The 26377-nt window shown below is 48.2% G+C and overlaps 1 protein-coding gene across 1 annotated transcript; it reads right to left on the minus strand.

Moving 5' to 3' along the window:
* Nucleotides 1–1967: 1967 nt before the first annotated feature.
* On the minus strand, nucleotides 1968–26011 carry SCAMP5 (secretory carrier membrane protein 5). Its single transcript, XM_080929798.1, has 7 exons — nucleotides 25962–26011; nucleotides 10890–10943; nucleotides 9989–10117; nucleotides 5920–6076; nucleotides 4880–4981; nucleotides 4377–4494; nucleotides 1968–2956 (listed from the first exon to the last, which is right to left on the minus strand). Exons 2-7 carry the CDS (start codon nucleotides 10894–10896, stop codon nucleotides 2762–2764), a joined length of 708 nt encoding a protein of 235 aa, XP_080785924.1. The 5' UTR covers nucleotides 10897–10943; nucleotides 25962–26011; the 3' UTR covers nucleotides 1968–2761.
* Between the last annotated feature and the right edge of the window lie 366 nt (nucleotides 26012–26377).

Consider the following 26377-nt stretch of genomic DNA (forward strand, 5'->3'; position numbering starts at 1 on the left):
GTAGAACTCTCAGCTCCTCCTGTACCATGCCTGCCAGGATGATGCCAGGCTCTTGCCTTGATGATAATGGACTGAACCTCTGAACCTGTAAGCCAGCCCCAATTAAATGTTGCACTTTATAAGAGTTGCCTTGGTCATGGTGTCTCCTCACAGCACTGGAAACCCCAACTAAGACACAGGCCACTCCCCTCCCTTGGTGTTATAGGCCACTCCCACTTCGTAACTAGTAGTTGTGGCAACTACTTCATGGCCTACTAAGGCTGTTTCAGAGAAGGATCACAAAGAAGTACATGGGTTTTGGCATCACAGACCACCAGGTCACAGATGTACTCAACCGGATTCTACACCCCTGCCTCACATCCCACATCAAGGCTTCATTGAGACCCACATGGAGACAAATAAGACAATGGAATAGACAGGGTCAGATGATCCCCTTTATTATGTTCATCCAGTTACACAGATAGACACTGGCTCAGGCAGGTCAACTGCCAACGAGGGGATAGTTTGTGTCTCTCAGAAACAAGGGGCAGTGGGCACCAGGAGAATGCAAAAGCAGGCCACTGGCTGGCAACAGACAGGAGGATCCCCAGCATCAACTGGACCCTCCCACCCCTCAGGCAAACCATCTGTGCCCAGCCCCATTTCTCTCATTTCCTCTTCATGAAAGTGCATAGTTGCCTGGAGATGCAGCATCCCAACGCCTGAGCAGCTGGGCCAGACACTGGTAACAGGCGCTCCCAAGGGCAGTGCCAGGCATGGCCAATAGGTCTGAGCCAGGAAAGAGGAAAGGCAGGTAGGACAGGAAATTGACTGGGGGGGGGGAGGGTAGCATCCAACAGCTTGTGGATGCTAGGCTGGCAGCTGGATCACAGCCCTCCTGGAAGTACCAGAGGACTAAGAAAGGGAGCCAGGAGAAGGGAAGAGGAGGAAGGGCCTAGCCCTAGAATCTCTCAGGGTAGCAGAAGCTATTACAACTGCTCTCCACAGAGAAAACAGTAGGGGAGAGAATCAACTAAGCCTAGGGAGCCATTAGAAAGGGAACTTTCCAGACACTCTTGGTTTCTCTTACAGGGAAGAAGCTGAAAAATCAAAGCTCGAGGTGACCAGAAACCAGGTCCTAGGTTCCAAGGCAAACCAACATGGAATGGCTTGCCATTCTCCCTAGCCCAGGTGGGTTTCTGTTGCAAGGAGATAAGAAACAGCCAGCTGCTCCTTGGTAAGACCTACCCACCTCAGGCCTCACACAGAGCGGGCTACCAGACAATGTCTACACGCCGCTTGAAAAATACAGCCCCAGGAACTAAGATCAGTTTAAAGAGAGATGAGGGTTCTAAGAGAACTGAGGAAAGGCGGGGAATCAAGTCCTGTAGTTCTCTTGAATGGGACAGGAGGGAAGGGCAGAACCCACTAAACTGAAAACTAAAGGCAGAGCCCTACTGGCCTTCCTCCCTGCCAACCAGGAATCCTATTCAGGACATTGTGCTTGCAGCTTGAACTGGACCTGGGAGCATCTCCAAGGAATGTGACTGTCGCCAGGGACAGGTGAGACTGGAGAGGTAAGTCACCCTCTCAGTGGGTCCTATTTGACTTCTCCTCTGACCCTTCCTTTAGACCTGGCTCTCTGACCTCTATCCTGTCTGCCAGATTCAAATAGAACAGCTACCCTTTCCAGGAATCCAGTGGTCACTGAGAAACTAGAAACCCTTTTGGGCTGGGGCCAGCCACACCTCTCCCAGGGAGCAATGATGAGATGCTTGTCCTCTGTTCCACCACGGCCTTTACACCTGGAGTGCCTCATACAACCCAGCCCCACAGGAAATGTGGAGCAGCTAGAGGCGGCTCTGGGCAGAAAGGGATGGAAATTGGGGGGGGGGGGAGAAGCCTGCCTCTGTGGGCCAAGCTTTCAGGATCAAGACCACCAGAGCTTCATTTCCATGCCCTGGGTGTCAAGTACCAAATGGGCTCTGAATCCCCAACTGTGTGCCCCTTCCACATAAGGTTGGCTCAGTTCTCGTGTCAGCTTCCTGGAACTGGGGAGTGGATTTGGAAGATCTGGGCAGCCTTAAAAGCAGACATAACTGAGCCACTCAGCCTTCGAAAGACAAAGAAAAGCTACAAGGGGAGGGAAAAGATCGTGGGGAAGCCAGCTAGGGAAATGAGCACAAAGAATCTCACACGGAGGGAGAAACAAGGGGAGAGGAGGCTGAGGGAGAACTACAGGGAGCAAGGGAACATCCTCTCTGTCCTATCCCCCTAGAGCCTGCCCATCACCATGAGCACTAATACTGTTGCTTCCCAATGGGACTAAAGGCAGAAATTAGGCTCATAATCCTGCACAGGGTGCCAGGCTCTCTGCTAGGCCTCCCCCTGCCCTGTGGAGTCCCTGGGCCAGGGTCAGAGGGGGCAACCTGATGGATGGAGGGGCTGGTTTAGTTCTAAACATACATCTAGCACCACAACAAGAGATCGCCACTGTACAGTATTTCACAAGGGGACATAGGCTCAGCTACCAATGCACAGAAACACTTCCTGTGCAGTTCGCAGCTCTCGGAGTGCCAAGGGCAGGACCCAAGAGGTGGGGTCAGGGGATAGACATATACATATACGTATACATATATATATATATAACTCTGATTCTTTGTACAAAGTTGGGGAGGAGAAAAGTGAAGGGGGAACCCTGCTTGGTCACCACACAGATGATGTGGCTTGAGCCCCCTGTCCCACTGGCCCCCAGCCCTGCCTCCTGGTAGGCTTGGCTGGCTCACATCTCGTTGGAATATGTGTAGTTGGGAGTGGCAGAATATTGAGTCTGCGGTTGATTCATGGCACCCTGCGCAGCCCCCATGGCTGCATTCTGGGCTGCCTGCTGCATGTGGGGGTTCTTCCATGCTCCAGTGGTCCACTCCTCCTGAGCTTTGCTGAAACTGCCTCCGCTACCCCGGTAGAACTTATGAACCTGTAGAAACAACCACAGGGAACAGTTAATGGGGGGAAAGCACGCAGGGCACCGTGTTGCATCCTGCAATCCCTAAAGGGGCAGGAGAAGCATGATTCAAGAGGCTGTCTAAAAAATGGAAGCAAAAGCAAGGAGTAGTGAGTGCCACACGCCTGTAACCCAAGCCCTGGGGAGACAAATTTATTCTTCAATACATGCTGAGTTTGAGGCCAGCCTGGGTTTCAAACGTCCCTATGTATGGGGCTGGAGAGATGGTTCAGAGGTTAAGAGCACTGACTGCTCCTCCAGAAGTCCTGAGTTCAATTCCCAGCAACCACATGGTGGCTCCCAACCATCTGTAATGGGATGCTCTCTTCTGAAGTGTCTGAAGACAGCTACAGTGTACTCATAGATAAATAAAATAAAATCATTTATAAAAAAGTCCCTATCTAAAATGTGTGTGTGTGTGTGTGTGTGTGTGTGTGTGTGTGTGTATTATATACACATATATAATTAAAGCTGGGCATGGTGGTATACTCAGGAGGCAGAGGCAGGCAGATCTGAGTTCGAGGCCAGCTGGGTCTACAAAGTGAATTCCTGGATAGCCAGGCAGGGCTACAGAAAAATCCTATCTCAAAAAGTCAAAAATAAAACAACAACAACAACAACAACAGTAATATTATAATTATTATAAAATTATATATTATATATTATTATTAATAATAAAAAGTTTAAAACAAACGGGTGGGCAGCTGTTCAGAAAACAGATGAAATCCTTTTGTGAAAAATCAGTCCTCAAAGTAAGTAACTCAGAAGACTTCTGTGTGTGTGAGAGAGAGACTGACTTCAGGTGTCAGAGGACAACCTCCAATCTCAGTTCTTGCCTTCCACTTAGCTTGAGACAAGCTTTTTTTTTTTTTGCCACTGTGTGCATCAGGCTAGCTGGCCCCACAGGTCACCTGTCTCCATTTCCCATCTTGCCACAGGAGCGCTAGGATTACAGGTGCACACAGTGCCTGGCTTTACATAGGTTCCAGGTATTCGGGCTCAGATCCTCACAGCCCCCTTGGGTATGTTGTATATAAACACAAAGGGGGTTCACTTGGCTGTCTGTGTAGAGGGCAGAGGTCAACTTCAGCCATCTTCTTCCACTGCTCTCTACCTCATGCTTGAGAACGCCCTCCCTCTCTCTCACCTGATGCCTGCCCTAAGAACTGGAATCTGCCTATTTCTGCTCTGCTCCAGGCTATGGTGTTGTGAGCATTTGCCACCATGGCAGGCTGTGGATTCTGGGGAATCCAAACTCAGGTCCTTATGCTCATGAAGCAAGCATTTTACTCACCATCTCCTCAGCCTCCTGAATCCTCTGGTAACCCGGAGGAGGGATGGCTTCAGATCACAGTCCCCTCCCCCAGCCCTCACCCTCAATGCTTACACTTACCATGCTAAGGGCAATGAAGGAAAAGACGGCCACCACTGTAAACATGACCGTGGGAATGAGCATCACCACGGCCGAGCCGATGTTTGTCCCGAAGAAGGAGATGGTGGCAATCCAGCCGCTGCAGGAAGAAGCAAGCTGTGGGGATATGATGTAGGACAAGGGAACCCAGAAGCCATCCCAAGGATCATCTCATGGCCACGGGGAGGAGCCAAAGAGTGGCCATATTTCTCATACTCCACGGCCTGTGCTCCCAGAGGCCCCTGAGCCACAAGGCTTTTTCTCCCCAGCTTGCCTATAAAATCTGACACTCCTTGGCCACCCAGACAACCCCTTTCCCAGCTTTCCCTCAAATCTATGGGGAACACTACTCCACTACCCCAAAGGCTCCCCTTCTATCCATAACAAGCCACTCCGTGCCTAGAAAAGCAAAGTATCTTAGCACCCAGACAAGCAAACAGCCCCAGTGCTACTTCATCAGCCCAGGTCAGACCTTTGCCTCTTACCAGACACCCCAGCCTGGAATTCCTACAGCCTGGATGATGCTGATAACCAGCTGAGCCATGAAGGTGAAGAAGAATGCCATAAAGCTGAAGGAGCTGTCTGTCCTGTGGCAGAGACAATGGTTTGTCACCTGGGCAGAGGGACTGGGCTTCCCTGCACTCATGAATCCAAAGCCCCTCCGGGCATAAAGACAAGCAAACAACCCAAGTGCTTTAAATGAGGGTGTAAGGAGGGTGGCCTTCCTCCACTGATCTTTGAAGGTTTCCGTGAGTTAGGCCTGTGTGCCCGAGAGGGATGTCCTCATAAAAGGACCATCCATGGCACATGTATCAGTGACCCTGGCATAGAGAGAGATGGGTCCATTGTGGGAAGAACACGCAGCTCCATCATCAAGAAACTGGAACAGGGGTGGGTTGCTCCACAGGCTCAGAAACAGAAAGCCGCAGTGGCATAGAAGAGAGACCTTACTGACGCCACCACAGTAGCTAATTGGCACATAAATGGTTGGTCCTGTTGACAAAGAGATTTAAGGCCCCATGGCCCTGAAATATTTATCTGCTGGCGCCAAGACAGTCTTGTTGCTATATGCAGCCCTAATAGCACAAAAATTGAAAATCTCAGTTGGCACTGGACAGACACTCACTGGTACCCCATCAGTACATAGACAGGTATTCCCTGTGGCATAGAGTCGGATGACATCATTGGCATGTGAGTAGCATCAGTGGGTCTTAGATGGCTGCTTCTACTGACTCGTGGATAAAGGGTTTTCTTGGTACCAAATTAGTCATTCCCCACTGGTACAAGGATGGACAGCTCCACCCAGACAGCCCATAAGCAAAACTTAACAAGAAGGGTAGACTGAAAAAGGAAGGAACTAAGAAAGGTCCCACTCCAGACCCTTCAACCCAGCCAGGAACTCCCAGGAATCCCAAGCTCCTCCTGACAGTCCCAGTCAAAGGTGAACAAGGGAAACAGCACATAGTGTGGAACAGCAGTCAGAGGGAGAGAGGGGCAGGAGCTGGGGTCGGCACCAACCACTTACTTGAAGGCCTTGTAAATGGGCCGAAACCAGCAGACGTAGGAGCAAGGTGTGAAGAGGATGAGCCAGAGAAAGGCCAGGCCAAAGTTGGTGGCTCCCCCGCCTCCGATCAGCCACGCGAGACAGCCTACCAGGTTCACGGCCAGCGTGACGCTGTTCACTGCAGACCCAGGAGCACATGCACACACAGAGATAGACACCAGAATACACACACAGACACCAAAATCCATACAGAGATATGTGAGTGTCCAGACATGGAGACACTCACCCAGGATTCCATATAGACTCAACCAAATACATGGCAAGAACACAGATGAGCAGCAAGATATGTGCATATACATAAACACGAGTGCATAAACACAAACAGAGAGAGAAAAAGAGAGAACCCACAAGCCATACCAATGAATGCACAAAACGTATTCAAACACACACGCACACACATACACAAATGCACATACAAATCATGCACTCCAGCACACACCATACACACATGCACATGCACACACATACACAAATGCACATACAAATCATGTACTCCAGCACACACCATACACACATGCACACACACACACACACACACACACACACACACACACACACACACACACAGAGTAAAGACTGTAAGAAAGAAAGCTGGGAGCTTGGGTCAATACTTCCCCAATCCACCCCTAGGAGTCTGAAAAATCCCAACAACCAAGAGTCTTTAGAGCAAGAAAGACCCATCCATATCTTCTGCCCATCAAGGTCCCTGGAAGGGTCTCAAAGCCTCAGGGTCCCGTCTTAGTATGAAAGACCTCTGGTGTGTGGGGGGAGGAGTTGGGAGAGCAGTGTTAGAATTGAGCTTAGCGTGCAAGAGGCCTGGATTCTCTCTACTAGACAACAAGTCAGTCCTTGACTCTCCCAGACCCACAAAAATCACCAACCCCAAAGCAAGGACAGAAAATAGAAGGAGAAAAAGACCTAAAACATCTCAAACCACTAGGCCACCTGCCTGGCACTTCAGCGGGGCAAACAGCAATGGTTGGAAACTGAGTCCTTGTCTCTGACCTGCAGATCTGGGTTGCTCTGCAGTTCTCCAATCCATCGCCCAGACTAGAAATTTCTCAGGGGTGAGACCCAGATTCCTATTTCTTTCTTGCCTCCCCTAAAATATCCCAGAACTCATAATATCACCCAGTCACAGCCAGCAGAGGTCTAAAGACTCTTCGTTTTACAGGAAAGAAAACAGATGTTGGCACTAAGATACACTTAGGTCTTTAGACCTCAGAGAACTCTTCTTTGAACATTGGATGAGTCTCCAAAAACCTGCTAAGTTAACAAAGGATGGTGGGCTCAAGCTTGGCCCCAGTCACCCCCCTCTGCTGGATCTTCTGAATCTCAAGGCTCAGATACACTTTTCTTCAGGACCAAAGCACCCGACGGGCACCTAGCAAGGACTTAAGGAGATATTTATAGCTCTTAAATCCAGCTTCTGGACCAGCTCTTCTCATGTGGGTGGAGTTCTAGGAGCCCAGGGTCAGACAAAATGCTCCCCTAACTCTGACCCAGCCTGACTATCTCAAGGCCCCCATAACAAATATGGATATTTCTTGTACATTTCAGGTGTGTCCTCCATTCCTGTCGATTGCTTCAATGTTTCCTAGAGCTTTGCTGTTCTTACTGATTTTGTTTGTTCTTTAAAAACAGCAATTTGTGTGTGTGTGTCTGTGTTTATGTGGTGTGTGTGTATGTGTGTGTTTCTCTGTGTGTCTCTGTGTGTGTGTGTCTGTGTTTATGTGGTGTGTGTGTATGTGTGTGTTTCTGTGTGTCTGTGTGTGTGTGTGTGTGTGTGTGTCTGTGTTTACCATGGTGCACATGTGGAAGTCAGAGTTTGCTCTCTTCTTCCACTACATGGGCTCTAAGGAACAAACTCAGGTTGTCAGAGTTGTCCTGTCGGCCTGGCTGTTCGCAGAAACGACACTATCCATTGTCATATTGGCTAGTACCGCTCTTCCCAAGCTCACCCGTCTCTAGCTCACTTGCTCTAGCATTTATATTGCAGTTCTCCTCTCTGTCTTTGGGATGGGCACCCCCGACTCAGCTAACACTTCCCTAGCCATGAGATATTCTATCTTTAGTCCTCTCCTTGTCCGACTCAGAGCCTGCAGTTCTTTGTTATGCTCCCTTTCTTTTTCTTCTTTTGAGATAGGTCCTCACTGTATGACTCTGATTGACCTAGAACTTATTATGCAGACAAGGCTGGCACTGGGCTCACAGAGATCCATGTGCCTCTGCCTCCTAAGTGCAGAAATTAAAGGTGTACATTAACCCAGAATGACCATGACACACATCTTTACCTGAGCTGAATGCCCCTAAGGATAAAGGGTGTTTGTCACTGGGGAAGCCTGAAGGGACTAGAAATTCATAGAAACCAACCTCAGATGACCCTGTGCATGCCCCACAGATCTTGGAAAATGGATTTTGCATCCTCACCTTCTGCTACAAAGGCAAGGACGCTAACCCCACCCACCTTCCCCAAAACCCCCACTCTCAGCTCTCCTCCATGTATTTTTAAAAATGGTTAACTTTATTTTTTATTATTTATGTGTATGGGTATTCTGCTTGCATGTATATCTGTATAAGCATGCAGTACCTGTGGAGGCCAGAAGAGGGCCTAGGACTAGAGTTACAAACAGTTGTAAGCCTCAACCTTGGTGGTGGGAAATTGAACCCTGGTCCTGTGGAAGCATAAACAGTACTCTTAACTGTAGAGCCATCTCTCCAGTCCCCTCCTCCTTATTTAATGGGGAAAAGAGAAGCCATCAAGTATAGTTTCATTTTCCTTCCAATATCTACAGGCTACCCATATCTGTCCAACTTCTCCTCTTGTCATGTTAGAGAGCAGTAGACCCTTCTCTGCCCATAGGCCAAGGTGGTCGTGGAACAGTCTCTGAGTCTGACCCTTTACTATTACTGACTACTGTCCCATGAAGGGCCTAATGTAAAGATAAAGATGGTGATTTTTGTTTGCTTGCTTTTTTATTCTCATTCTCCTTCCCCCTTTCTCTGTGTGTGTGTGTGTGTGTGTGTGTGTGTGTGTGTGTGTGCACGCACACATGCAAGTGTGTCGTGTCTGTATTTGCAATAGCGCACATGTGGAGGTCAGAGGACAACTTTCAGCCAGCCTTCCTAGCATCTAGGTGTTTGTCTCCTGACTCTGCCCCCCATCTTGCCCTGTTCTGGGATTAGAGGTATGTAACATCACTTCCAACTTTTTACATGGGTTTTTACATTGAACTCAGGTTATCAGGCTTGTGGGCCAAGAGTATTCACTCCTCCTTCACAAACTGAGATACCCACTAGCCCAAGACAACATTCTTTACTACCCTCGTGACACAACTGAGCACAGGTCTGCGTCAAGGCAATGTCACCTGTAACAGATGCCAACACAGCCATACTACAACCTGTCGTCCCTCACAGGCCTCAGCAGTGTCTTCTGACTGCCCACTACATGACAGCACCACTTCACTAGCCTGTCCCAGACCATGACCAGGCACCTCTAAACTCTCATCCTTAAATCCTCTGAGCATCAGACCCTAGACCATACAGCTACCTGGAACCATAGCTCTCTGTGGCCTGTGCTCTCTTTCTACAATAGAGAGCCCGCTGTTTGGGAAGTAGAGCATCCAAACCAGATTCCATGTCTCCTAACTCCCGGTTGAATGCTCTTCTCTTTGAGCAACACATCAAGAAACATGAGGCTTTAAAGGGAAGGCTCTTCTCCAAATCCAGAATCTTGGCAGTCACCACTGGTTCCCTGGAAAAGTATTCCAGTAGAAAGGGGTAAAGAAGCAAAAAGAAATAACACTGCAAAAATAAATCCCATTCTGTGAACAAGAGAGAACAAAGAGGGGAAGAAAAGAGGCCTACACAAAAGAAACTGAAGCCCAGTGTGCAAGTGGCCAGTGAAAGTGAGGTTGCCGGAGACCAGCGGGGGATTTCCCAGGCCATGCAGATGCTACAGTTGGAAAGCAGGGTGTGCAAGCACCCCTCCCCAAGGCCAGCATGTCTCCCTCATTCCCACAGCACTCACACATCCAGAGGTAGTAGAGGCGCTTGGTCAAGCTGAGATGCTGAGGAGGGATGTCTGCCTCAAAGTCTTGGTAGAAACATGGCTTCAGTGGGATGAATTTGGGCAATGGTGGGAAATTGTTCACTTTCTCTGTGGGTGAGATACAGGACAGGGTATCACCTTGGATAAATCCCCTGTCCTCCCTTCTTGGGCCTATAGGTCCTATATGCCCCTCCCCTCCTGGCTGGACTGCCTATAATCCTATATACTCCTGGCCTTGTGCCCTGGTTGCTCTGTACCCCCATCCAAATATCCCTATCTCCTGAATCGGCCAAGATGATCCCAAAGAAATCAAAGATGTTAAAACAGCATCTATAAAAGAAAACAAAAAAAAATAATAATAATAAAAGCTGCCATGGGGTAAACTGTTCCCCACAACAGAGAGCAAGTTCTTTGGCATGTGTGACAGTCTGGAGATGTGGGTTCTGGCCTCTACACCATCATTAGTCATTCAACTCATTGCCCTTCTCCAAGACCTCAGTTGTTCAGAGGAATGTATCTAGGCTACATGGTCCTTAAAGTTCCCCCCAGCTTTGGCACTCTGTACCTCTGAACCTTTAGAAACCAGAGAAAAAGTCTCAAAGTACAATAGTAACACCAGAGAAGGGGACTGACCACCCATGCTGTGACTTGCTCAGCCAGAGGGAAGACAGGGCTATCAAGATGCTCAATTCAGGTCCCCAGGTTCAAAATCTAGCATAGGGCTAGATGGAGCTATTAAGTTCTCAGACGGGTAAGCCAAAGTTGGGTGTTGTGGGGACAAGTAGACAAGAGTACATATAGAAAGCAAGACTTCTGAAGGCTAGGACTTTATGCTTTTTTTATTTTCATGTCTACTCCAACATGGCCCACCTCTCCTTACCTGCCATGATGGACCAGCCAGCTCAGTAAGCCTGCTCACACCGTTTGTCCTGACCTGGAAAGAAAGAAAAAGTAGATGAGAATGAGAATCAGAACACTCTCTAACTCAGCTCCCCTCCCCGCTTCAGCTTTGCCTCTCGCTCTCTCTGCGGCATGACATGCTCCCATTCCCACTGCAGAATGGACCCAAATGCAGCAGCTCTTCCCATCAAGGAGTCAATGTCAGCCACATCCTTCTAGCTATGTCCACCATGCCCGTTAGTTCTAACTGTCAACTAGCCTCAATCTGGAGTCACCTGGGAAGAGAACCTCAATTGACCAGTTGGGTAAATCAAGTTGTCTATAGGGACGTCTGTGAGAGACTGTCTTAACTATTGATTTATGTGGGAAGACCCAGGGCAGGTGATCCTGGACTGTATAAGTGAAGAGAACTTGCTGAACATAGCTAGTAAGCAAGCAGTATCTCTATGTTCCTTGACTTTGCTCATGACTACGGACTGGATGTAACTAGCTGCTTACATTCCTGCCTCAACTTTCCCCTCAGTGAGTCCTCAGTGAGAGATTATAACCTGGAACTGTAAGCCTAACAAACTCTTCCCTCTCCGAAGTCACTTTTTGGCCAGCATATTTTGTTTTGTTGTTTTGAGACAGGGTCTTACTATGCAGCCCTGGCTAGCCTGGTACCTACTACATAGGCCAGGCTGGTCTTGAACTCACAGAGATCACCTGCCTCTGTCTCCTAATAGTGAGATTAAAGATGTGCACCATCAACTCCAGTTGGGCAGGGTGTCTTATAACAGCAACAGAAATGACACTAGAACCGCCATTTGCCTCTAAGCACAAAGTCTAGCCCCAGAAAACCCCATCCAGGGCTACGGAGAGAACTCGGGCTGGGTAAACTCGGCATATATCTGATGTTGACTTTAGTTAGATCCCTGAAACCCACAGTGGAAAAAGAGAACTGACGCCCAAAACGTGTCCTCTGGTCACACGTAGCACAAACAATAGTAAATAAACAAGTGAGCAAATGAAAAGAAAGAAAACTCACAGAAGGTGGGCAACAACATCACCCTCTAGCCTACACACACTAAGTGGCCCTCCCTCCTGCCGTGTATTCACCTACTTCACCTATTCAGGCAGTGGTAACACACACCTTTGATCCCAGTGCTTGGGAGGTAGAGCTAGGCAGATCTCTGTCAGTTCAAGGCCAACCTGGTCTACAGAGTGAGTTCCCAGTCAGCCAGGTGCTACAGAGAAACCCTGTCTCATAAAAAAAAAAACAAAAACAAAAACAAAACAAAAGAAAAAACAACAAAACAAAACAAAAGAAAGACCCATTTCGTTCCCTGCCAGACGCCAAGGAAAGAGACTGAGCAAGACGGATGTGGCGTCTGCCCTGCATATAAAGCAGTCCGCAGCCCCCTTGCTGTCAGTCACATGGGAGAAACAGGCCTGCTATGCTGATGCATACTTGCAGCTCTAGCACTCAGGAGGTTGGCACAAGCTCAAGGTCAGCTTGAGACACTATAGTGAGACTGGGATTCCTAAGACTAGTAAGAGGCAAGGTATAAGGGACCAAGAGGTGGATCTGCAGAATACAAGGAAGAAAGCCAGACTCCCATCACTTAGCCCAGCAGGCAGATGATGATGGTCCACACCAGAGGCATGGGTGAGAAGTGGTACAGGGTCCAGGGAGGACAAGCTATGTCATGGTCATGGTGGGAAGATTGGCCGGCAGGGGTTCGTGCCGGCATTTGGGGTACACAAGGTCAGAAACTGCAGAAGCCTGCCTGGCACGTGCCTTAAGTCATCAGTTAAGGCTGTAGAGATCATCTCTTCTACACTGTGTGGAAGCATCACCTGTCAATAAAAATCTGATGACCAATGAGCTAAGGCAGGAGTAGAAGGTGGGACATCTGGCAGAGCGAGGAACTCTGGGAGAGAGTCAAGCATGGGAAAAGAATCCCCTCAGACTCTGAGGAAGTCAAACTATGAAACTAAGGAGAGATAGCCAGCCATGTGGAAGACACAGGATGGTTTGAATGAATTGATATAAGTTACAAGCTCTTCGGGGAAGAGACCTAGCTTGGCATAGGCATATATTCATAAATAATAAGCCTCTAAGTAGTTATTCGGGAACTAGGGTACGGGTAGAAAAGCCCACACTTAGATAATGCAAGGAAGCCACTGTGCCATCACCAGCTAGAACCAAACTCCAAGTGGACGCATATGTAATTAAGACCAGAAAAAATGGTCCACAGTCAAGTACCATGGCAACCCACCATTTTCAAAGCTTGCCTGATATAAAGCTTTGTTTTGTTTGTAAGCAGAACCAATCTGTGACGTCAAAAACGAGGACACAGTCTGGGCAGGATAAAAGCCACCACCCAGCCTGGTTACGGAGCCAGTGTTAGCAGCGCGTCCATCGGAGTGAAGACGTACACCGTCCCCACTATCCTTTGCGCTTCTGAGTAGTGTGAAAGTTCCTAAATCAAAAGCTAGATATGGATAACGTCAGTCATGGGTCACAAAACCTGGAAAGAGCCCCCCGCCTGTCAGAGTGGCACACAGGCCTTACTTAATCTCAGCACTCACGGTGCCGAGGCAGAAGGAACACAAGGTGAAAGCCAACTGGGATGCGGGGCAGGAGGGAAGGAAATGAATGGCCCTTGGATATAGCTCGGTGGTAGATCACATGATTAAATGTACAGGCTTGAACAGGCAGGACTTAATGGGTTAGGTGCCCGAGACCAAGCCTGATGAGCTGAGTTCGATCTCTAGGCCCCACATGGTGGAAGGAGAGAAATGACTCCCCCAGATTGTTCTCTAACTTCAAGTATTGTGTGAAGCTTGTATGCCTATGTGCATGCACCTACATCAAATTCAAAAATTACAAGGGGGAGGGGCTGGAGAGATGGCTCAGTGGTTAAGAGCACTGGCTTCTCTTGCAGAAAACTCAGGTTCAGTTCCAAGCACAGACATTATAGCTCAAAACTGTCCATAACTCCAGTTCCTAGGGACTCACTGTCTTTTGACCTCTGTGGAAAGTAGGCAGGCATACAGTACCTAGTACACACACACACACACACACACACACACACACACACACACACACACGCATGCAGGGGAATCATTTAAACCCATAAACTAAAACTAAATCTTTCTTTAAAATAGGTGTGTGGGGGGAGCAAAGTCTTTTTTCGTTGTTTTTAATGTGTATTATTTTATGTGTCCAAGTGTTTTGCCTCAAGTTTGTCTCTGCACCACATGTGTGCAGTATCAGAAAAGGGCACTGGATCCCCAGGACTGGAGATATGGATGGTTATAAGCTATCATGTGGGACTGTGATGGCCAAGGGTTATGGAAGAATGGTGGGAAGATCTCCAACCCCAGATACCTGCATGAGATGGCAGGAATTGGTTACCTCTCCCATCCCAGCCCAGAGCCATAAAGCCACGCCCCCCCACCATCAACCCTGGCAGCAATTTATGACCTTGAGCTACCAGGCTCCACTCCTTGTTTGACCTTATAAGGTTCTCCCACCCCTACCCCGAGTATGCAGATGAAGCATCTTCTAACACCCCCATCCTGGCCAATGGTACACAGCCACACAAATCTTGCCCCAGAGACCCTGGCCACATCCCCAGGGACGTGAAAACCCCTTTCCCACCCAATAAACCAAACCGGGTCCCTGAAGCTGTTCCCGGCTGTGTTCTTTACCCTTACACTCAGAGCTGGCATCCTGCACCCCACTGGGCCTGACTATTCGAGGGAGCCATGGACACGGGCAACAGCCCCATGTGGTTGCTGGGAATCAAATCCAGGTTCTCTGGAAGGACAACCACTATTACCACTGAGTCATTACAAAGCTCTTTTGATAAAGCAGAAGACATGACTAAATCACCATTCTGGGGCTAGAGATATCATCACTCAGTGGCTTTCTGTACAAACGTGAGAGGGTTAATTTGAATCCACAGTACCTAAATAATTGGTATGGTATGTGCCTGTAGCCCATTGTTGTCCATGGCTTATCCCACCTACTTGCATCAGAGACTCTCAAAATCTCCTCTTTTCCAGCTTTCTCCCTAACTGATTACCTTCTTTAATTTTTTTTCCATTTTCGTAAATTTGACTCGGTATCTCATATAAGCAGACCCATGTAGCAGCTTGTCTTTCTGTGAACAGCTGTTTGTCTTTTTTTCAATACCTAACCGTCCTTTGTGAGATGGAGCCTTTGGAAGTTCAGCTTGGTCTTGAACTCCTGATCCTCTGCTTCCATCTCTTTATTGATGGTACTACAGGCATGCTTGACCATGTTTGGCTCATACTTTGGCATCCTAAGATAAGAGAATCAGCAGAGCTTGCCAGCCGACATGGCCAAAGCCCAGCAAGTACCCACACAGGACACGTCTCTAGGGAATATGGTGGAGAATGCTAGGTCAGGATCCCTGGCATCCTCCTCTGGCCTCTGGGTAAACGCACATGGGCATACACATTCACAAACACATGGTAAGCACACACACAGACACACACACATTCACACACATGGTAAGTATAGACACACACAGATACACACACACACATTCACACACACATGGTAAGGACACACACACACAGACACACAGACAGACACACAGACACACACACACACACACACACACACACACACACACACCTCCACTCTGCCATCCCTGAGTAACAGCAGACATAGGCAGGGATTACTTGGCTTTCAAAGCCACTGTGAGAAGGTTGCTATGGAAAAGCAACAGTGCGAGTGTCACATTTGAGACTGCTTATTAATTCTGAAAGATATCCCTGAAATGAGAGAATCTGGCAGAACAAATGATTAAACTTAGCGCTCGTGATAACAGAATGAAAAGGCAATGTATGCGCAGAAGGACACACAATCATCTGTGCAATATTGTTGCCAAAAAATGTTAAATCTGAAAATAAGGCTGAGCTACGCATGGCCAAGCATGCCCATAGTGCCAGCAACAAAGAGATGGAAGCAGGAAGATCAGGAGTTCAAGATCAACTGAACTACCAAGGCCCCATCTCACAAAGAAGGGTAGTTATTAAAAAAGAAAAGAAAGGCAGCTGTTCACAGAAAGACAAGTGCCACATGGGTCTACTTATATGAGATACTGAGTCAAATTCACAAAAATAGAAAAAAGATTAAAGAAGGTAATCAGTTGGGGGGAAGAGCTGGAAAAGAGGAGATTGGGGGTGGGGGGGAGGGCTCTGATGTAAGTAGGTGGGACAAACCATGAACTCAACAGGTGGAAAGAAGTAGATGCAGGCGCGTGTGGGGCCCTGGGATGCCTCGGGAGCCTGCCCCACACTCCACTGACACTGAACAAGCTGGAATGAGAGGGAGGAGGTGAGAACAGCTAATGGGCAGTTACAAGAGAGCTTCAGGAGGAGGGAGGAAAGGACTGGCGAAGAGATTCCAAGAGGCTGGAGGGAAAGCCCAGTGGTTAGGAACATGAGCTGCTGTTGAAGAGGACCCAGGTTCAGTCCCAGGCAGCTCACAACCTCCTGAAACCCAGCCTCAGGAGATCCAACAGCTCCTGGTTTCCTTGGGCACATCCAAACATGTGCACATTACCAAAATATTATTAAAAGGTGGAAAGGGATAAAAAGCAAACGGAGTTATCCCTTTCTTAAAGGCTGTGGGCAAGGTCTGGCTTTGCCCTTAAAACCATTGGACCCAGTGAAGGATTTTGTCCTTCCAAAAACAATAATAAAAAACCCTCAGTCAACTTTGGGGTTGGTTGGTTGATTGGTTGGTTTGAAACAGGTTATCACACTATATCCAAGGCTAGCCCAGGACTCAATATGTATTTTAGGCTAGCTTTGAACTCATAACAATCTTGCCTCAGTGTGTGATGAGATAAACATTCCCCAATAGGCCCAACATAGATAGCTTTTATCCAGTCAAAAAGCTAACATTTTTATCATACACAAATAAAACTCTAAGGGGTGGGGAGATAGCTCAGTGGGTGAAAGAGCTAGCTACACAGATCTAAAGGTGAGTTCAATCCCTGCATCCCAGACAGACATATATGTAAGGCTCACCCTTGTAATCCCATTATAGCAAGATGGAAGGCAGGGATAGGAGAATCTCTAGAAAGTTTGAAACCAAGCTGGCCTAAAGCAGGCAGAGCAGACACAGCAAGAGACACCGTTTCAAAAACAAGGTAGATACCAGCTGCAATGAGGCAGAGGCAGGCAGATCTCTGTGAGTTCAAGGCCAGCCCAGTCTACAAAGTGAGTTCCAGGACAGCCAGGACTACACAGAGAGACCCTGTCTCAACAACAAAAAGATGACAGATGAAAAGCAACTCCCCAAAGTGTGCTGTTATCTCCACAAATGTACCATGACACTCATCATGCATGTATCTACTCCTGCTCACTTGCTCCCCCTCCCCCCCTCCCCCCCTTCTCTCTCTCTCTCTCTCTCTCTCTCTCTCTCTCTCTCTCTCTCTCTCTCTCTCTCACACACACACACACACACACACACACACACAAATAAATCTAACTTTTTTGAGACAGAGTCTAGATATATAGAATGCCTTACTATACTGGCTAGCCCAGAATCACTATGTAGGTCAGGCTAGCCCTGCAGTAGCAGAAGTCTACCTATCTCTGCTTCCTAGTGGCTAAGATTAAAGGTGTGCACCACCACACTGGGGTAAAAAACTTTCTTCTTTACCTTTTTTTTTTTTTTTTAGAATTTTATATATGAATACAATATTTACATTATGCCCTTCCCCCACCCCCTCATGTTCATGGATTTTTAAATTATTCTCATATGTGTGTATCATGTTTAACTATATAAACACAATAACCTGCTAAGTACATTTACTACACACACACACACACACACACACACACACACACACACACACACATATGTTTAGGCTAACTTGGTATTAGATAGCCAATTAGTGAGCTCATTCCTGGGGAATACTGAGTCTCCTTAAAAAACAACAAAAAAAAAAAAAAAAAAAAACCACAATTCTTTTTTAAGAACAAAACCAACATTTGTAGGGCACATACTTTCTTATAAACCTAGTATTTGGGACATAAAAGCTTAAAGACCAGGACTTTGAGGGCAGCCTGGACTATCATGAGACTTTATCTCAAAACAAAACAAACAAACAAACCAGATTAGAGACAGCTCAGTCAGTAAAGTGCTCACCAAAAAGCCTTGCAGCCAGTGTTCCGTCCCTAGACTCCACATAAAGGTGGAAGAGAAGAAATGTCTCCATAAAGTTGTCCCCTGACCTCCACATGTCCTAACAGAAATGTCATGTGCTCATGCACACAGTATGTTTTAAGGGCATGAAATTAAAAAAAAAAAATCAAAACCTACTTTCTCAGCATAATCTAATGTTTTCTTCTCATCTGTTTTTGTTGTTGTTTTGTTCTGCAAGTATGTCTATGTTCTTGGCGCATGCAATGCCTACAGCTGCCAGAAGAGGGCACCAGAACCCCAGAACTAAGAGTTATAGCCAGTTGAGAGCTGCCATGTGGGTGCTGGAAATTGAACCCAGGTCCTCCTGAAAAGCAGCCAGTGCTTTCAACCACTAAGCCATCATCCCTTCAGCCCCACTCAACAACATCTTATAAAAATGTTTCAGTGCAACCCTCCTGAGAAGAATATACCCAGACTTGGGTGTGGCCTATCCTTTCCCTAAGAGCCACTCTCACTTAAAGTGCTTAAGGCTATGTTAAAATCCTTTCTGGATGAACTCTCACTTTCTCTTTCCGTAAGTGGTATAAGGTGATCTGTAAAAAGGGTTTATCTCTACCCTGAGTCATAGAATCACGGCGTCAGCAGCTTCATACCTTTAAGAACTCACCCATGAAACCACTCAAGCTGCAGCAGCATGGTTTCCGGGGCATGCATACCCAGAAAGCCAACAAGTATCTCAAAGCTGTCCCTTTAAAACAGCAGTGCGTGCCATTCTGAAAGCGCAGCGGCAGTAAGATGAGCCCAGGCCAAGAAGAGAGACTGGACACGGGATCCGTGGCTCAACGAGAGTGCTGGATTTTTAAAAACATTTATCTACTTATTTTATGTATGTGAGTACACAGTCGCTGTCTTCAGACACACCGGAAGAGAGCATTGGATGCCCATTACAGACGGTTGTGAGTTGTCGTGTGCTTGCTGGGAATTGAACTCAGGACCACTGGAAGAGTACAGTGCTCTTAACCACTGAGCCATCTCTCCAGCCCAATAATTAAAATTTTCAAGCCAGATTTGGTGACTCATTCTTTAATCCCAGCACCTGGCAGATGGAGGCAGAAGTTTTAGGAAGTCCAAGGTCATAGTTGGGCTCTATTTTGAGTTTGAGAATATCTTGGGCTATGGCGGAGGATGCTGAAGAAATTAGCTCAACAATTAGGACCTGAGTTTGCTTCCCAGCACCTGTTATCAGAAGGTTTAGAGCTCTGAGCAAGTCTAGACATCCAGAAATCTCCAAAGGGCAGCTATGCTTACATGCACATACCCGTGCACAGACATACACACCTAATTGAATAAAATGAATCTTTCAAGAAACAAAACCATAGGAAGCTCATTCCTGTAACCCTAGCACTTAGGAGGTCTCAAGGGCATGGGGTGAGCACTTGCAAAGAATAAAGCAGATGCAGGCATAGTGCCTTTAATCACAACACTCAGGAGGCAGAGCAGGCAGACCTCTGTGAGTTCAAGGCCAGCTGGGTCTACACAGTTCCAGGACAAAGAGCTATCTATACAGAGAGATGTCTCAAAAAACAAACAAACAACAATAACAAAAAAAAAAAAAGGGAATAATACAGAACCTAAGGATTTCAACCCAGATTCTTTGGTCATCCAACATAGCCAACTGAACAAAATACCCAAGATGCACCACTGTCTACACAGACCTCATGACTGGTTCAACACATGCATAAAGCTCCCCTAATACACTGAGAAGATTCTCACCAAAGAGGAACAAAATGTTCCTCAGCCAGTAAAGGAAGCAAAAGGGTCTCTGAAGAAACAAGACGGGGCTGGAGAGATGGCTCAGTGGTTAAGAGCACTGACTGCTCTTCCAGAGGTCCTGAGTTCAAATCCCAGCAACCACACGGTGGCTCACAATCATCTGTAATGAGATCTGGGGCCTCTTCTGGTGTGTCTGAAGACAGCTACAGTGTACTTATATATAATAAATAAATCTAAAAAAAAAGAGAAACAACTTTATTGCATGGGAATAGATTCAACGTAAAATAAATACAAAAGTAAAACAACTATAAATCCTAACTCCGCTTCGAAAAGAAAGGAAGAAGGGAAGGGAAGGGACGTGTGGCATGGTGGCTCGGCGGATGAAGGCCCTGCCATCAAGCATGACAACCTGAGTTCCCTACAACTCACAAGCCAGAAGAAGGAAACTGGTTCCAGAAAGTTGTCCTCTGGCCTCATAAGTATGTTATAGCACATACATGCACACACAATAAACAAATAGAAGAGAAAAAGACACAAAAGATGTATTTAATGTGTTCGCTGTTTTGCCTGCAGGTACATCTGTGTGTCACGCTTGTACAGTGCCTGTGGAGGCCAGAAGAGAATGCCAAATCCCCCAGCAGTAGAGTTACAGAAGGTTGTGAGCCACCATGTGGGTGCTGGGAACCAAACGAACTGAACACAGTCCTCTCTGGAAGAGATGCCAATGCTCTTAACCACAGAACCATCTCTCCAGTCCATAAAAATATTGTCTAAAGCATATTTAGCTTATGTGCATATGTGATTAGTGTACGTGTGTATGTAAGACAGCTGTATGCCTGGTACCTGCCACGGTTGGAAGAGGGCACTGGAGCCCCTGTCACTGGAGTTACAGATGGTTGTGAGCCACCATGTGGGTGCTGGGGACCGAACCCAGGTCCTCTGGAAGAGCAGACCATGCTCTTGACATCTAAATCTCCTCTCCAGTCCCAAGAAAAACATTTTTAAATAAAGTAATGAAAACGTTCCTATTAATGAGTACAGATCTATCTTAATTTTTTTAATGACTGGCCAACTAGGTCAACAATGGCCATGGCCACTGAGCAGTCAGGCACGACTTAGGCTGACCTGACAGTCAGAAGGTCACAGCTGCCAGGTAGCAGAGGACTGAGAGCCTTGCTTCAGAGACACTGGGAAAAAGAAGAACAAGGTAGGGAGCTGAAAGGATCAAGTTGCTTCCAACCTGTAATAGCCCCGGGGACTCCGACACCTTTGACCTCCACAGGCACCTGCACTCACGTGCATATACCCACAGGTAGACACACACACCTGCACATAATCAAAGCTAAAATCTTTTTTTTTTTTTTTTGAAATCCAAGCTCGATGGTGCATGCCTATCGTAACTGCACTTGGGAGGGGAAAGCAGGTGGTCAGATTCATATCACAACCAAACAAGGCAAAGGCTGGGGCTGTAGCTTTGTCTGCATGCACAAGGTTCAGGGTTCAATCTCCAACACCGTATGAAAGGGGTGTGGTGGGACACACCTATAATTCTAGCAACAAAGGCAAGAGGATCAGTTCTAGGTCATTCCAGGCTATAAAGGGCCTCCCCATAAACCCTCGAAACCTGCACATTTAAAAAAAAAGCGAAGGGGGTACTAAGTGAACCCTGGGCTGCAGAATGAGACCCGAACAAAACTACAACAGCTGCGACACTGGACAGGAAGCTTTCTTCCAGGTCAGGAAACAGAATTACATCAACAAACCAGGAGGAAGGCATCAAAGAAAGCAGGACAGAGGCTCAGGAGGCAGCAGAGGAGGGGCATGACTGATGGGCAGTGGTACTGTGAGAGACACAAAGGGTCAGCATCCACCGTACCATGTATGGCTTTCCACAAGGACCCTCCTTGCTAGAATTCAAGAGATGCATGAAAAACTGCCCAGTGTGGTAGAACATGTCTATAACCCCAGCATCTGAGAAGCGGAGGCAGGAAGATCAATGTGGGTTAGGCAGCAGCCTGGGTTCCATGAGACCCTGTCTCAAAAGAAGAAGAGAAAGAAAAAGGCTAGAGAGACAACCCAGATGTTTAGAGCACAGGTCCTCCAGAGGATCAATTTCCATTCCCAGCCAGCACCCACGTGGCCGTTCACAACTGTTTCTAACCCCAGTGTAGGGGATCCCACACCCTCTTCTGGCCTCCAAAGGCACCAGGCATACAAGCGGTGCACAGACACATAGGCTGACAAGACACCCATACCAAAAATGAAAATAAAATGTTAAAGCTTTAATGCTCATATTTTTCAAAAGAACAAGTAGATGGGGAGAGGGCAGGAACACAGGCATGGCTCTGTCTCCCCCGTCACCCTCATCACCCTTTTGCCTGAGCCAAGGAGTCTGGGCATACAGTCCCGGTTGGAATATCCCTCCCACTGAACAGACTGAAGAGCACGTGAGAGTGAGGAAGTGTGTCTAGGTGTTTTAGATGACACAGGGTTACAACTAAGACAGGACACCCTGCTGGAAGCAGGGGAACACTGCCCTGGTCTAACCATTTTCTAAGTGGAGCTACCAGAACAGAATCTGCTTCTCGGCAGGGCACAGAGGCAAGATGGCCCAGTGGAAGCCAAGGATGTAAGGGACCAAATGCCAGTGAGAACAAGACAGGGTGCCTGAGGCGGCACCGCCTTCCCCAAACAGATATGGAATGAGAGCCTGCTTCCAAAATAAAGGCCTCCAGAAAAGACAAGGTAGACAAGTAGGGATGTGGAGGTAAAAACTAAACTATAGGAGCCTCAAGGGAGGATGCTACCCCAACTCTGACTCCAGCCTGACCCTGTCACAGACCTCAAGTCGTTTACCAAAGGTGAGCTGTCAGTGACAGAGAAGTCATAAGGTCGAATGTGAATGCTCCAGGGCAGAAGTCTCATTTGTTTCTGAAAGTAAGGACTCAGAAGGACGGCAGAAGGCTGAGGTCACAGGACCTGCAGGGGCAGGGTCCTTGGTCCTTAGGACAAAGCTACTTTTTTTTTTTTTTTCTTGGAGAAAAGAATAGTACAGGAAATGAGAGAAATCACCTGGCTTTTATAACCAAAGCTCTTAGATGGAGAATTAGCAATCTGTTCTTCAGATGAGAATGTTTTGTAATTAGGGCGTAGGGGAGCATGCTACAATGCTCCTGAAAAATATAGGCTTCATAAAACATCTTATTACCAAATAAGATACCATACATGACTGAAATTTTGGTTTGGTTTTAGTTTGACACAGGCTCTTGCTAGGTATCACTGGGTGGCCTAAAACTCACTATTTAGGCCAAACTGGCCTTAAAATTCCAGCAATTCTGCCCTAGCCTCCCAGCTGCTGAGTACTATTCCATTACACCTGATCCAACAGAGCATGAATGAAAGTTGTTTACAGAACCTAGACTATAATTCATTCATTCCTTAGTATGACTGGTCCTGCAATCGTAAAAATAAAAGTCTGTGGTAAATGGAAGGTCAAGCCTGGCTCCAGGTCCGGCCCCAAGACTAGTTGCACGTGTTCTGAGCTTGCCAGCAAAAGTCCCTCATCTCTGGCACAGAAGAGGTCTTTCTTCTGTTTGCCCACAGCCTACTGGCTAAGACGGACGTTTCTACTTCCTGTTCGACCTCTGGCTCTCTTCTCCTAATCTCAGTCCCATCTGTAGTCCTGAAGCCCAAAGCTATGAATCACCCTCAAAACACAGCACTCTCCTGGGCATTTTCTCATGCTGCTGACGCTGTGGTGCCCTCCTGCAGGTACAGACCCTGCACCTGGCATCTGAAGCTTTATGCCAATCAGCTGCAAATCCCTGCTTCCCACTACCCTCTCTCTCTACCACAGGCTGAAGCTTCTCATACACACATTTTGAAGAATAGCATGTCTAGCCACCCCAGTGGCCCCAGACCAGCCTATGACCTTCCCTAACCCTATCGCTTCCCACACCTCCTCTGTGACCCTTCCCAAACATCACTGTTCTTCATCCCACTGTAAATTCTAAAGCAGTCACTGGCGCTCAGCTCCGCTCACCCCTCCGGGCTCGTCTTCCATCCCTCACAGGTGGAGGCTGTTTTGTGTTGAGACAGAGCCTTGCTCAGTAGCCCAGGAAGATCTTAGATGCCCAGTAATCCTCCTGCCTCAGTCTTCCCACTGCTGGGATTACGGGCATGTGCCTTCCTACTGGACTCCACACAATCTGGAGGGTTGAACTCAGATCCACTCTGTTTCTTAGTATGACGTTATGGGGGCAACAGGCCCTGCAGGAGGGAAGATCAGATCCGGCCGGAGCATACTGAGCCCCACACTGAGTTCATAGGCCCCATATTTCATACTTAATGCTTGGCTACCCTCCCCAGGAAGACTGGTGTCTTCCCCTAAACAGGCAAAGGCCGGCTTTTCTGTTAACCCAGCTGCATCACACTTCCTTCAGGAAAGCTTCAGACCCCAAACTGACAGCAAAGCAGGAAGTGCAGCTCGGGGAGGAAATCTTGTGAGGAGGCCAGACAGGCAGAGGGGGAGCGGGAAGAGGAACTCAGAGGGGTCTCTAAAACTAAACAAGACACTTCTCCTCAAGGGAGGTCACTACTTACTCCACTTCTCCTGTCCCTAGAGAAAGTGTTAACAGAAAGACACCCTGAGAGGGCTATCAACGTGTTCAGCAGAGACCAGCCAGAGAGGGGGCTAAAGAAACAACCACACTGGGGCTGGAGAGATGGCTCCGGCTTTGATTCCCAGTACCCACACAGGCAGCTCACAACCAACCATTTGTAACTCCAGGAGATCCAATGCTGTTGTCTGAGGACACTGCACACAATAGTGCATACATTCAGGCACACACACACACACAAAACATACATATTACAATTTAAAAAAACATAAAGAAAAGAGAAATAGAAATGGCCACAAGTCCCAGGACTCCTAGTCCCCTCTATTAATACTCCATTTTCCGGTGGCCCATCCATGACATGGTTCTCTCTCAGCAATGGAGAACTGACCCCTGTCTTTCCAAGTTCCCACAGAAGCTAAACTAGCAACTCCAAGCAGAATCCCTGTCAACCGTGGTGGCCCTGCCAGAATCCTCTCCCTCTTTCACAGTCCCGATGGTGAAGGCATAATGGGTAAAGCACGGGTTGCAAATTTCTCTAGACCATCCCTCCCTCCCCCTCCCTCCCCCCACCAGGGACAGGCTGGGGTGGGGCAGCACACTCCATGCCCACCTCTGAACTTTGTCCATTACCACCACCCTGAGATGCCCTCTCACCTCTGCCTCCTTCCAAATCCCACTTCCGGAAAGTCTCCTCCTGACAGCTGCTGCCTCTTGTCTCTGTCCTCCAACCCTGCTCTTTGCTGATCTCCTCAAATAGGCCTTTGACAGCCAATTATCAGTCCTAGTCTCACTTGACTCCCCCAGACTCCAGATCAGGAGAACCCCAAGGCAAGGACAGGGATTGGTTCTTACATATCTTCCCTCCTTCCCCGTGACTGACTGGTGCTAACGTTGGATGCGCTGCATCCAACACCCCCATCCCACTACCCAAAGCCCTGGCGGTATCCGGGTCCTAGGCAGTGCACCCATCCCCCTCCTCCAAAAATCAGGTTGCTCAGACCAGCGGTACAAAGGTTGGCCTCCCAGGGGCGAGTACAACTTGGGCCCACCTGCCGTGCCTTTTGTGATACCATGGTCACCAGATTCCAGATGTTCCCATCCCCGGCTGCATGCGCCATCCCAAAAGGAAGCGGCCGGCTTCCAGGGAATGCCAGGTGGAACTTGGGGTTTGTGGGGTGGAGGGCCCAAAGCTCAGGCTCCATCCAAGGACCTGACGTCACCCAAATCCCGGGCTCCCTCTGCAGGGATAGGGAATGAGGAAACAGGGATGGGGAAGAGGGTTTAGGGGTTTCCAGGGAGCTCTTCCCCACCCCAAGCAGGAAAGGTCACCTCGACTCCCCACCTCTCCAGCAGCTCGGACCTGCCCCTCAAATGAAAAGGGACGCTTTGAAGGCAGAAAATTGGAGCCGCTGACACCTCTCCAGCCCAGCTCGCAGCTTCCCTGCAAAGCCCTCCTTGGGTCCCCAGGCCTAGGACTCACCAGCCCCGACCGCTCGGCTGCAGAAAGGTAGTCGCGCTGCGCGCCGTGGGGAGCTGCGCTGCACCCGGCGATCAGGCGCGGAGCCGGCTGCGAGCGGCTCCCGGATTGGGGGCGGGGAGCGTGCGCGCGCGTCCGAGGCGGGCCCGCGCGCTCCCGTGCCTTCCAGCCTGCTGCAACCACTCTCGCGAGACTCCCACTCAGCTCGTCAGGCCGTTCCACTAGTGCTCGCGAGAAGGAAGGCACAGTCGCCTCCGCACCTTGCAGGAACTGTCCAAGGTGCTGTCAGCCATGCCTCGTTTCAGGTAGTAGGTGGGCACCTTGGGGACCAAGAGCACAGTGAGTGCAGAAAAAGGAGAAACGGTAGTGCCAGCAACCGGTGCCTTAGCTTCCAAATCTGTAAAGTGGGAAGAATAACC

This window comes from Micromys minutus (assembly GCF_963924665.1).
Source record: "Micromys minutus genome assembly, chromosome: 16".
Classification (NCBI taxonomy): domain Eukaryota; kingdom Metazoa; phylum Chordata; class Mammalia; order Rodentia; family Muridae; genus Micromys; species Micromys minutus.